At 43.0% G+C, this 13332-nt stretch overlaps 1 protein-coding gene across 1 annotated transcript; it reads right to left on the bottom strand.

Annotated features, from left to right (window-relative positions):
- Positions 1-8873: 8873 nt before the first annotated feature.
- sox11b (SRY-box transcription factor 11b) lies at positions 8874-11309 on the bottom strand. The gene has a single exon (XM_076155136.1). The coding sequence runs from the start codon at positions 11202-11204 to the stop codon at positions 10005-10007; it is 1200 nt and encodes a 399-aa protein (XP_076011251.1). The 5' UTR covers positions 11205-11309; the 3' UTR covers positions 8874-10004.
- Positions 11310-13332: the final 2023 nt, after the last annotated feature.

The following is a 13332-nucleotide window of genomic DNA, read 5'->3' as shown; positions in this document are numbered from 1 at the left end:
GTTCTACCAATTTGTTTCTACACAATTCTTGATTCCTAAGAACATAAAGGTGACGTAGATTCTTCTATAGTTTCATTTCAACAGTATTTTGATTAAACTCTTGTAAATTCACAAGCAAATACTACACCGGCAACTGAATAAGGTTGATTAAGGAGAGGGACACTTGGGAACGGCAGATGTCAGGAACTTTCACAAGGAATTCTGGGTACTTATGACACACACTGCTACGGTATCCAAGCATTTACACCTTGCATTTACATGTGACCTCATAATCCGTCTCCATGATCCGGGTAAGGAGAATGCATGTTGATGAAAGGTGTAAAGGGGAGCCATGTTTCCCAGCCACAGCTGTTCAGACTCTCAATGAGACTCTGTCTGAAATGTGAATTGTGTCTCCGCGTGTTCAAGGCTCAGCCGAGCAGGATGGAACATTCTGGAAGCTTCAGTGTGTTCTTGTTCCAAACAGATTGACCCTGAAAACAAAAAAACAACAACATCCAAGGCAAAGAGCAGAGCTGCAGTTGGCTTAAAAGGAAGAAAAATGCAAAACACTTTGACTTATGGGAGTAATTAAGGGTTCTGATAAGAGAACAGGTCGTTTACAGAGCAGGAAGTACACAACTTCAAGTCCTGAACCTCATCTTTGAAACTTAAGATACTAAACACTTAATGGTGCAATCGGGAATACTTCACTCTCACCACCATATACCACAAATGTTCAACAGGCATTGATTGTGTATTCACTTAGAATAGTCCGTTGTGCTCTCAGCTACCGACTGGATGTGTTTATGTCCTGGATATGACTTGCTGACCCCACTGTGGCACTGTGTATATCCTGATAATGCTCCGATCTCAAATGAATCCCATAACTACCCAGTCACTGTCAATATTTTGGGAATGTTCCACTTTCAAGGCCCCTCTGTCTACATGCCGGTCCTGTCTATTTGCTGGGATACTGTCTGGCCCTGGCATTATGTTTACCTGGCCATTAAAAATTCATTTCTACTCTAAGTAAGGCGATCAATCAACCCAAGTGTCATGTTGTGATGCCTAGGGCTCACGTAAGCAATAATCAGACTTACAAAAGCTTAAATTGATGTTAGAGACGGACAGATTATGTAACTGTAAACTAAGTCAAGCGTGTCGATGATAAGCATCTTTCACGTGCGTTTGCTCCCCTGCCATGCTTCCCCCATGAGCCAATTAAACATATTCAGCAAATGACAAAATTCAATTAATTCCATCCGTTTATAAACTGTCCCACTGGTTTTGCATACACCCTGAACAACCTACCAGCTCTTTGTAGCTTTGTACAAGGCATGTTCCATTATAAGAAGTACCTTGAAATGCCAAATACATCGTTAAAGGTTTAAACACAGGAGAGATTTAAAAAAAAAAAAAATGTAATACACGATCCATCCAGCCATCCATACATCCATCCAGCAGCCTCTCAACAGGAATCACACAATCAACCACAATTTCATTAGGACACACACTCACTCACACACACTCACACACATACACACACTCACACACTGATCCTCCCAGCAGGAATTGCTCCCTCTGCTCTCCATCTGCTGTCTGAGGCCTCAGCCAGCAGAACATCGCATTAGCAAGTCAATGAAAAAAAAAAAAAAAACAAAAACTCAAACCCTTCATCCTCACCCTCTTCTTCCTCCTTCGTAATCTGTCCTTCCTCACTCCTACTCCTCTGTTCCTCTCTCCTTCATACTGTGTTCTTGCTCTTCGTACGTCCTGTCTTGTATCAGCCTGTGGGCCCTACCGTGTGATGCTGAGCCCCTCCACACCAGGATCCCTAATAAATTAACCTGGCCCACGCCCCTGTGACGCCCCAATCTCACTGACTGATAAGTGTTTTGATATATAACACACACACACACACACACATATAACAGCAGAAATGTTCTCTGACTGAGAATCCTTTGATCCTGGTGATTTGAACTGGATGCTCCATTGCAGTTGCTGCCGCAACCAAGAACACAGAAATCAAGTTAGATCAACAGTGAAGTGTAAATCCTGTCGTCATGTAATGGTGCTGATCCAAACTGAGATAGCTACACACACACACAAACACACACCTACACATGCACACGGAGACTGCAAGACACGGTCTCTGGATATGTAGGTCAAGTGTTTTCCTGTATGTGTGTGTGTGCTACTGCAGTAGTGAACATACCATTTATCTACCCACTGTGACACCACACATTCCATCACCAGGTTGGTGTATAGAATAGAGAGGAAAGTGAGAAAGGAGAGAGAGAGCTTTGACTTCGTCTCAGTCTTACGTTCAGCTTCACACACATGAATTTTGTGTGTATGAGTGAGAGTAAAACAGCCCCTATCTGTCTTTCTCTCTCCCCCCATGAGAAACTTCACCTTCAGCTTCAGTTTCACCTTCAGCTCAGTTAACACTAAAGCAATACTCCGCCGTGTTTACAACATGAAATGACTGTAAGGGAATGCTGTTTTTCTCTGAATTGGAGTATTTTTGGAGCTATTTTAGCTTTACAGCGTCTGTTCGTCTTTGAATAGACCCTTAAGACAGCAGTTATGCACGCAGGGAGGAAAGCTAAACTTATCTTGTGGATTACCAAATAAAACTGTGACGGTACAATCAAAGTCACGCCAGATAAAATATATTTTCTTTGGTTACTAGAGCTACAACTCTCTGCATCTCTTATTGAAACTGATTTTGAAACAGTCTGTATTTCGATAATGTGACAGACAGTCTGCCAGTTGAAGTTCATTATCTCTCTGTCTAAGATCACAGCCTTCGCCCTCCGGCTTATTTGTTTATTCTTACCCAGAATGCAAAGCCAGGCTATGATTGGAAGTCTCAGCCCTGTCTCGGAGGAGTCACCAAGGGTCACGAGGGGTCACGAGGTCACTAGGTCGGCAAATGGGATAGCAGAGACTGAGCTCGGCCTGTTTTCTCATCTGCTGCTTATTAACAGTTGGCTGAATTGATTTTGTGGAGACTAAACAGAGAAGTCCAAACAGATTCCAGAGAGCTTCGTGTTTTTCAGCTGGATGCCTTACAGAGGACACAACTGGAGCACCTGGAGTCACATAACCACGTCCATGTAAATGACCAGATCATCAGTGTTTGGATTGCAGTTCAGCAGAACAAACAACAGAATGACGACATACCTATTTAAAGTCTTACCAGCAGGGGGGCTAAATATCTAACTTTCAATCTGTTGACAGTGTTAATGCTGAGTTATGCTTCTCCATCAGCATGTAGGCGAACGTGTGCACAAGTGCCACCCAGAGACGGTTGCTTGTGTGTTCCCAAGCGGAAGTGAAAACAACAAAGGGGAAAATCTCAAAGGACATTTCAGACCAGCATTCCCAAATAGGGAATAATAAGGGTAGGGACAAGGGTAATAAGTATGGGAATGGTTTTGTAGCCTGAAAATGCAACTATACAGCCATATCCATACAAAAACCCAGAAAAAATAATTTGAATAACTCTCATCAACTTAGCAATGCATTCCGGATGTTATCAAGAAATTGAGAGAAAACCAGACTGGAATGTGGTGAAGTGGGATTTGTTTACCTATGCCGCAACTGAAGATAGAAATGGTGGAATAATGTGCTGACATGTGCTTTGTAAAACTCAGATTCTGTAGAAATGACCTAAATATAGCCTGCTATGTAATTTTGTATCAAGAATATACATTCTATGAAACAGAGATTCAGATCTGACATTTTGACCCACAGTCTCCGAGGGCAACAACAGTAGTGACTGGCAATGACAATCCATACCAATGAGTCTGATGCCTCAGAATGTGAATATGAATAGATTTGTATAGAAACAAACAATGTAGTAACAAAGAAAGGCTTTGTGTTTGAAGTGAGAATGATTGTGTACAATGAGACTGTGGATGAGCCATTTGGAAGAATCCCACACAAATGGGCTCTTAATGTTTGTTCTAAAATCCACAATCTGCATAACAAATGTAACTTGATTTACACTTCTGTGGGTAAAACACTGTATAGGAGCCTGAATATGCACAGGTTTCACTCTGTCCCAATGTGTTTTCGTGTCCCCATCACAACTGCTGTTACTGCTCCCTTTATTTTCCCTTTAACTCCCAGAATTCAACATGACCTGACTGTTTTTATTGTGGCGATGAGAGAGATCATTCAAATGTTTGCACACGCAGGCTTCTTGTTGATTCTCCATTTTCCTGTGTTTCCTGCCCCTTTTTTTGTTGGGAAATTCAAGCAGAATCAGATTGTTTTGACGCTCTGGTTCGCACGGTGCATTGTTGAGTTTGTGGGAGGACGGCACAACTGCATGTAAGTGACCATCTGCGAGTGCTGTTTACCCATAACACTCGTTGCTGCCTAGGTCTTTGAAGCCGCTTACATGTACCCTCGCAGAACTATAAATCCAGCTTTAGAAGCAAAGGTTAAAAGCAAAAGGGTTCATCCTCTGCTTGCATTTGATCAGTAATGAAAAATCAGTCATGAAAATCTGAACAGTTTTCAGATGTATTTGTATAAGAGCAAAAGTTTGTCTTGATGAACTGAACTGCAGGAAAGGTTTGAGTGTCACACGGCAGAATCGTTGTAGTTCCCTGGTTAGGTCTGCCTCAAACTGCTGAGCTGACACACACCGCAGGGGCTGGAGTAGGTACACTGGATCATACACACAGACACACTCACACACACACACACAAACACACAAAGAGTTATAATCAGACGGGGTCAGACAGGGGCAAGCGGCTGCTTCCTGTTTCTCATTCCCACCCCGACTTCATCCAAACTGCCACTGGTTGTGTGCGTGTGCATGTAAGCGTGTGTGTGTGTGTATGTGCGTGTTAGTGTGTGTGTGACTGTCTGGCTTCCACAGCAGCCTTGATGAGGTGACAGAAGAGCTGCAGGACTGTTTCTCAACCACTCCTCCCTTCTGCCTGACCTCACCCCTCTCTCTCTCTCCCTCTCTCTCTTTAGCACAAGGATCTCTTGGTTTATAGGTTTATCCTTTGTTGAATGTAAAATTTTATCTTGTAGTAATTTGAAATGCGTTAACTAAAATAACTTTTAACTACAGTTACAAGTTACACTACACTACTAAAGTAACATATGAAATTAAGTGAAGGAAAAGTAGAAAACATCCCAAAATGACAATAAAAAGTAAAGTACCAGTAACTTAAGTATAGCACTTGTTTTTCTGCCCTTAACTCTGAATTTGGAAGGTTTTGCTGCTTTACTGCATCTGTTCTTTGCAGTCAGACTTGTGTGATTTAATTCCATCTTGCCGACAAGGTCGCTGTCCTCTAGGGCCAACATGACAGGCCACTACTCCCAGAGGGCTTTGCTTTATTTCCCAGCAGGCGGCAGCAGGTCTGTACTCAGAAACAACAATCTTGCATCACCCCAACGCTCGTGTGGATGAATAATGCATGTCAGGCTGGGGCTGATAATGAGAGGGGCCCCCCGGGACCCCAGCGACCCCTGCACGCACATCCCTGCATCCAGCTGTTTTATCCACAGCTGGATTAAATATTAATCCAATATGTGTTTGAACTGAGATATTTTTCCTGCTTTTCCCACCTGCACTGAGAATTCTGATTTGTCAAACTTTGAGTTCAGCGCGTCGTTGGTTAGCAGGATATGACAAAACCTAAATGGAGTTAAACTCCAGGTTTATCTCAACCAGTCAGAGGATTTTTGCCTGCACAGCAGCTTTGAGAAACACACGAAGGAAACTTCTCCTTCATGTTGCCCCCTTCCTCCTGAGTAACAGCGTGTGACCAAACTGAACTCCCACTGCAGGGTTACTCAGTGTGTGTGTGTGTGTCCTCAGACATGTTTAGTAAGGTTACAGCCCTAACTCGCCTCCTCCTCATCCTTCCAACCATGAAGGTTTCATTAGGAGGAGCAGCCTGGCGTGACGTTGACACCCACGCCAGATCCCACCATGACACCAAGAAAAGGGCAACGGCACCAGGATGACCGCCAACTCCATTAATCTGAGCTAGATTAGATGGAACCAAGGAATTAAATAAAAAACTGAATTTTCTAACACAGGCCTTTTAAGACTAATACTGATTGTTTATGCTAATATTGATGGACTTGTATCTTAGCTGTCCATTGAAATTAAAGGACCTCCATTAATTAGTTTCTGAGATATTCTGCTTAATAACCAGTTATAGCCCAGCATGAATCTGTCATCCATCATTTGTGTGATTTTGCGCATTTTTTTTGCCCACTGGAGCAGATATTGTTTGATTTTTTTTACAGTGTGGTGGCTTCAAGGTCTCACTGTACTCCGGCTTCTCTCTGATGGCTTTTAATGGAATCGGTCTGGAAACCATTCACCCCAACACACGCGTGCACGCACGCAAGCACTGTAAATGTGGTAGCTGGGTGTTACTGTCAGGCTCTGTTGCTCCAATTTCCTCCTTGTTGAGTTTATGGTGCATTTACTCAACAGGAAGCTGAATTTATTTACCCTTATTTACCTTTTTTAAACCCACAGAGGCTGGTACTTCCCAAAAAACATTTCAGTCAAATTGGACATGTCTGTACACACTATAAGACCACAACAGCCACATTTGGTCACTTCTCTTTCTTTCTCCCCCTCACTTCCTTCCTTCCCTCACTCACTTCTTTCTTTCCTTCCCTCCATTCTCCCTTATTCACTTATTCCCATGCTGTCTCTCCTCTTCCTATCCTTCATTCCTTTGTTTTCCTCATACCATCCTACACTCCATCCCTCCTCTTTCCATCTTCAACTTATATGAGGTTATGCAATATCCCCCAATTGGAGAAGCAAATATTCTTTCTATCCCTTGAGTACTTTCACTTGCTTACATGCTACTATAGGCTTGAAGACATTTCACCTCTCATCAGAAAGGCTTCTTCAGTTCTGGCAGACTGGTGGGGAATCCCAGGATTGAATCTCTGTGGAGTTGTTGTCAGGGTCGTTGATACTTCAGTTGCCTAAGAAGTATCAGGAGTAGCTTTCCCTACTTCCTTACTGATATATACGTATCATGAGCTAATTTTCCTTGGGTACCATGACCTGGAAAACTGTGAGCCTTCACACACATTTACTTTTCTAGATTTTCATTGTATTACTAGTTTACCTTGACTCTAAAAGTAAATGAAAGCAGTAATTGTATTCCAAATTAAGTATTTTTCCACTGTAGTACTTTCCACTAGAAAAGAAAATGTCATTGCAAAACAAAAGTCGGAAACATTTAGCTGCAGCTTTTGGATTTTTCTTGTTTAAGAATAATAATAATGAATAATGAAGTTTAGTGTCGAAGGTGAATCTGTGTTCCTCCACACTGCAATTTTAGCTGTGGTGATGACACACCTGTTTGACTGACAGTCCAATATGTGCTGATCTTTATGTAATTTAGTTTTTAGAAGTTTTGTGAGTGACCTTTTCTCCCGCTTCGGACCTCGTTGACAGCAAGGCTTATCTTTCTGTTTTAACTGAACACAGAGAGCCAGTGTTTTCTGCTGTGATATCATAGGTTACAGGTATGACATATAATGTTTATCCTGTGACAAAATATATTACCTGTCATCACTATTAGTCTGATGTGAAGGATGATGATATGTGAACACAAAATCTGTGAAAGTGAATCCACGACTCGTGTTTTATCTATTACATAACTGGGCCTGAAATAAAGATTGCACAATCATTTTTATTATATGTCCAAAAGACAACAAGTGTTTACTGTGATGACTCATGCTGCTACAACTGAGCGTTAACTCTCAGACGGCATTTGTTATGAAATAGCTACAACATTAACAGCTACTAACACCTTTTCCACACAATAGAAATACGGAAAGCGTGGAAATAATTACGCTCTGAAGTTGCTGAAGGTATATTTCCCTTTTGACAGAGTTTAGCTAAACTTATCCATTTTCAGTATTTAAGCTACACTGCGCTAGCAGTTTAACAAGTCATTGTGCTACGCTGATCTTATAGCTTCTTGTGCTTCCAGTCTACAGTATGTACTATGTCTACATCAGTTTAGGCTAAAGGTACTGCCAGAGTAACATTTCCTGTTGAGAGAAAACCATTAACTAGCCTACACTTGATATCTAAATCCACAATGAAGCTACAGAATTACTTTCGTAATGAAACTCGTGACAAATGGGGCAAGAAAATGGTCTTATTTTGCACATCTGACTTTGTCTGTGGTCTCCAGAGCTGTCCAGCCTACAGTGAGTTTACACATAGGTTGGTGATACATGGTGGCCGATAGATGGCTTAAGTTGCTAAGTTGTTTCTGCTCCAGATAATTATTAGATCTGCATGTAGTTATTTCGCTGGCAACCACTTATGTGCCTTTACTTGAGTTATTTCAGGTTGCCATGCTGTCTCTGTAATATAATCCAAGGATTTCAATATCTAGAACTAATAACTTTTTAATGGCTAATTTCAAATTGAGCTGCATTTCCACCTGGATGTCCAACTCAACATCTCATGGCCTAATTTTTTTCTGTAGATTTGTGTTTTTAAACCTGGTGCCCATCATAGGTTGTGGTGCCCTCCGTTGCCAGAAAATACAACTAAAAATATAAATGGATCTGCTAATCAAAATCAAATGTTCGAGGGATTATGCAGACTTTCAACTACTTCCAAGGACAGTGGGGACCGTGCGTAGTCCTAAACCAATCAGGTTACCACCAGCTCACATTACCAGGCTGGAATACAGGGCAATGCGAAGCTAGAAAACCTCAAACAGTGCATTCTGGGTAACCCAAACCCCCAAATAAACAACCATTCAATCAGTTCCAGCTGATTTATTCAGTTTCCCACATACAGACTTCATCATGAAGGAAAAGTCAACTCGGCTCCCCTTTTGCTACAAAGAAAATTGGGATGGTCCTTGTATTTTTCGTCTTTTCTTTAAGTCTATATTGCACAAAAATAATGAGCAAAACAAATATGTGCCATTAATGACGATATAAAAAAATGCAACAGAAAATCCAGTTCTCTCTCCTGCTATCAGGGATTCATACACACCAATAGACATAAACTCCTAAATTTTTACTATATTACAGAACATATACAATCCCGGATCTACAATCCTGGAGCTGATACCATTTCCCCATTTAAGTCCTACTTTAATAATTAAGACTTGAACCCCTGACTGTACATATTTCGGCATTTAAAACAACAGCAAGGCATTAAAGCAAGGCAAGCTGGCTGGGAGTTAACCCTTGCATGCTTAGTAAGAAATAATATTACTATTAAACAGTAAGAATGTGAAAGGATGTGGGTAAAGGTAGAAGAAGTGCCTGAAAAGACCTGACATTCACTTTGACTGTACAAAAATATGCCCGAAAATAGTTTTACTTCTTGTTTGTTCTTATCTAAAAAGATGAGGTACGTTTGGTTATGTAAATATCAAAAGATGCTTCCTGGTTGATCTGTTGGCTTTTTAAACACAACACTTCAGTATTTTTTATCACACACCTGGAGGGAGCCTGATAAACATAAAATTATAAAGAAATTAAAAGTACAAGTGTATGAAATACTGAAAAGTCGCATAAAACAGTCCTTAAGTTAGAGTCCCGTTCTGGGAGGGGACATAAACAAATAAGGAGTTCACATCCTGATATTATTGTTAATAGTTAATAAATTCATCGGGTTTAGTTAATTGGACCCGGCCTGGATGGGAATGCATAGTTCTGGTCCTGGTTCGAGCAAAAAAGAATCCGTAAAACCCTGTGGAGATGACATAAATTCATTCATTCTCTATTTTTTTGCAGAGGTACCGCTGAAAGTCCAGTCTGGGGGTCGACCACCCATCCATGCAAGCTTCCATCCTGGGGAGGGCAGACCAGTCTCTGTACCTGACTGGCGTTGGAGCCCCAAAACCAGGCCTGGCTTAGTGCCCAAACCCGGTCTGGGTGGGGGAACACGCCTCACCCACACCTGGCCTGAAAATGGCAACCTCCCCCTCACCTTCCCAAAGCAGATTTGGGATCTCCAAAACTGATCAATAAGTGAACACCAGGTCAGAGAAGTTGGCCTCCAGCCAGTCCCCGGCTATCATCTCGCTGAGTTCCGGGGTGCAATAATCCGGGAACTCGAAGTGGGAGTGGAGGCTCCCCTCACTGCTGCAAGAGTCCAGGTCTTTATCCACAAAGGACAGGCTCAGGTTACCCAGGGTCGAGTTGGAGGATGATGAGTAGGAGGAAGACCCCTGGTCGTGGAACCCGGCCAGGAGGCTGAGGGTGAAGTCGCTGCTCTCCATGGGGAGATCATCAAGGTCCTCCCCGCATGAGGAGGAGGTGGAGACGGACCGGGACGAGGATGCTGGTGAGAGGGAGGCCGGGTAAGAGGAGTTGCTGGTGCCCTGCCTGGTGATGTTCTTGAAGCTGTAGAAAAGCCGGCCGGAGGATTCGTACATGCTGGTTCCCTCCGGCTCGGCAGCGGCAGAGCTCAGCGTCGGACTGGTCGGTACTTTGGCGAGGCTGTACCGGGTCGGCTCGTCCTCCTCCTCCACTTTAAACGTGCGCTCTTCCTCGAAGTCGTCCTCGTCGTCGTCGTCGTCATCATCATCATCGTCCTCATCGTCTGTAAATTCCCGTTTTACAGATTTGTTGGTTTTAAAGCTGGTGGTCAACACGTACCGGTAGCGGTGGTCCTGGTGGTGGTGTTGCGAGTGCTGGTTGGTCGCCCTGCCCGCAACAACTACCGGCTTGCTAGGCTTCAGCTTCGTGAATTTCTTGGCTGCTGCGTGGTTTTTACTGACGGCTCTGACTACGCTTTTCTCCGGGGACTGGGTAGCCGGTTTTCCCACCGTGGTGCTGTCCTGCTTCGCTTTCTTCTTGGGACGGTACTTGTAGTCCGGGTAGTCGGCCATGTGCTTCAGCCGGAGCCGCTCCGCCTCCCGGATGAACGGAATCTTTTCGGTGTCATTTAACATTTTCCACCGTTTCCCCAGCCGTTTAGATATCTCCGCGTTGTGCATGTCCGGTGACTGCTCCATAATCTTTCTTCTCTCGATTTTGGACCACACCATGAAAGCGTTCATTGGCCGTTTAATGTGACCCGTAGCGGTCTTGCACCAGTCCGGTTTCAGCGGCACGGGGCTGCACGCTGAGGCCACCAGCAGGTCTCTCTCCTCCGGGTCGGTGGCCTCGCGGGAGCCGCGGGTAACTCCCGGCCCACTGTGCTGAGTGTGCTGCACCATGGTCCAATTCTCTGTTTCTCATAAACTAAGAATTATCCCGGGCAGACACTTTCACTAGTTTATAACTACTTTTGCACTCTTCTCCTGTTTTCCTACCGTCCTTCCCTCTTCAGCCGGACAGCATCTCTCACTCTGTTGAAACTTCCAAACCGGCGTCTTATTAACCGGCTGATCATGCGCGGGACGTTTTTGATCTGAGCCAATCACCGCCCCCCTTCCCCGCCTCCGCAGAGCCCAGAAGACGCGTCTTGACCAATCAGAACTCTGCTTTCCGCCTCGAGGTCGTGCCCACTGGCGTCTGGGGCGGAATATTAACTCCTTCAATCCATTTCCAGGCGATATAGCTCTACAGTGAAATTTATAAATATTGAACTTGTTTCTATTGGTGCCTATTGACATTATATCACAGAGGCAACATCCCAAAGCTGCTGAAGTAAAGATTAAAACACATTTTAGCCAGAATGTTCTTTCCCCATGCTTTTTTTAAGTATGAGTGGAAACCGTGGCCATGAAAGATGAAAGGAGAACATTGATATTGTTGTAATCAATTTCTGTCTCATTGACATGGTACGCAATATATTTGATCAGTTTATGTCATCTTAAAAACAGATGCAATTGCCTAAATCCAATTTGCAAGTATATCTTCTCCAGGATCTGTCTTAACTGTGGGCCAGTGGTTTCCAAGATGGATCCAAGTTCTTAAGAAGGATGGAGTCTTTGAGGGTGCACAGTTTTTTTGAAGATTTATTAAGGATCCTTGAAATGGTTTCATTTGTTCTTGAGGGACTGCCAGATGTCCTTAATTCCAGCGGTCCTTGGTGAGTTCTATGTGTACTAGGGGAGGTTTCAGGGGTTTGTGACAAGGTTTAAAGGTCTGTTAGGAGGTCGAGTGCCTTTCACAGGGTTTCTTCTGAGAATTACAGGAGTCCACAATACTCAGAAAGATTCCATGAGTCTTTGAATGTGACGTGCATATCCTTGATTTATCTCGAGTTGTTTGTTCCACCAATCCTTGCGTGGTTATATGTGTCTTTCAGGTTGGTCCAAGGCTCACAGGGGATCCAAGAGTATGTCATTGAGCGATGCCTTGGACTTTATAAGAGTTTTTTCAAGGATCTTTAGGTGGTTTCTTGGTTTGGGTTCAGACTAATACTTCCACTGGGGAAAAAAACCTTAAAATCCGCCTAAAGGTGGTCTTTAGATTTAGATTCTGAATTATTTCAAGGCAGTCAATCAGAAGAAGTTAGAGAGGAGCATCCAGGGATTGTCAAAGAGGGTCCTGCAGTGTGTGGAGGTTATTTGGCTTTATTCCATCTGTTCTCCTCTCGACCAATAGAGGGCGACCAGCGAGAGAGAAAAGAAGAGAGAGCCAGAGAGGGAGAGAGAGAGAGAGAGAGGGAGAGAGAGAGAGATGAAGGTTTGGATTAAATGAGCTAATTACTTTTTGGTGTATGGCCTGATATGATCTTCGTTAGTTTAATATACTCTTCTGAATTAACAAACACATATAGTTCAGTTGAAATTAATGTGCTTTTCTTGGGGACATTTATTTATCGGCCCTTGTATTTGATGTGGTCTGATGTTTGACTTTCTGTAATTAATTGCATCCTGAAACACATTTCTAATGATCTTGAAACAAGTTGATTTGTATATGAAACTGGTTGAAATAATCACATTGCACCAGATGATTTTTGTTTTAAGAGGATAAGGCTACAAAATCTGCTGTAACCCAAACAATCTCCATACCAAGTTATTTTTGTTGATAGTTCATTTTCGCAAAACTGGTGACCAACTCAATTTGAGTTAAGACATTTGATTTAAGAATTGCTGCATGTTTCAAGCTGTTTTTCCAAAGCCACTTCTACAAAACCTTCATTTTAAAAGACTATATGTTGAGGAAAAAAGACAAAGATATCACCCACGATCCAAACTTACGCTGTAAATCAAAGCAGCACTATCACACATATAGATATGTATGATAGTACACATTCTAATCTTGCTCCCCACCTGAACATTTCTCACCTCTGCTGGCAGCCGTCAGCAGCTTGACCTGTGACCCCTTCACAGCTTACAGAACAACAGCTGCATTCCTTAGTAACGGCTCAGGATGCTCAGCTCATCTATGTGA

This window comes from Genypterus blacodes, unplaced genomic scaffold (genome assembly GCF_046128005.1).
Source record: "Genypterus blacodes isolate CSIRO-AG114 ecotype Tasmania unplaced genomic scaffold, CSIRO-AGI_Gbla_v1 ptg000064l_1, whole genome shotgun sequence".
In the NCBI taxonomy this organism is placed as follows: Eukaryota; Metazoa; Chordata; class Actinopteri; order Ophidiiformes; family Ophidiidae; genus Genypterus; species Genypterus blacodes.
This window is presented reverse-complemented; position numbering and strand designations above follow the sequence as displayed.

Bases quoted from the DNA above. Each gene is read 5' to 3' on its own strand.
- sox11b (XM_076155136.1), bottom strand. From the start codon at position 11,204: ATGGTGCAGCACACTCAGCACAGTGGGCCGGGAGTTACCCGCGGCTCC.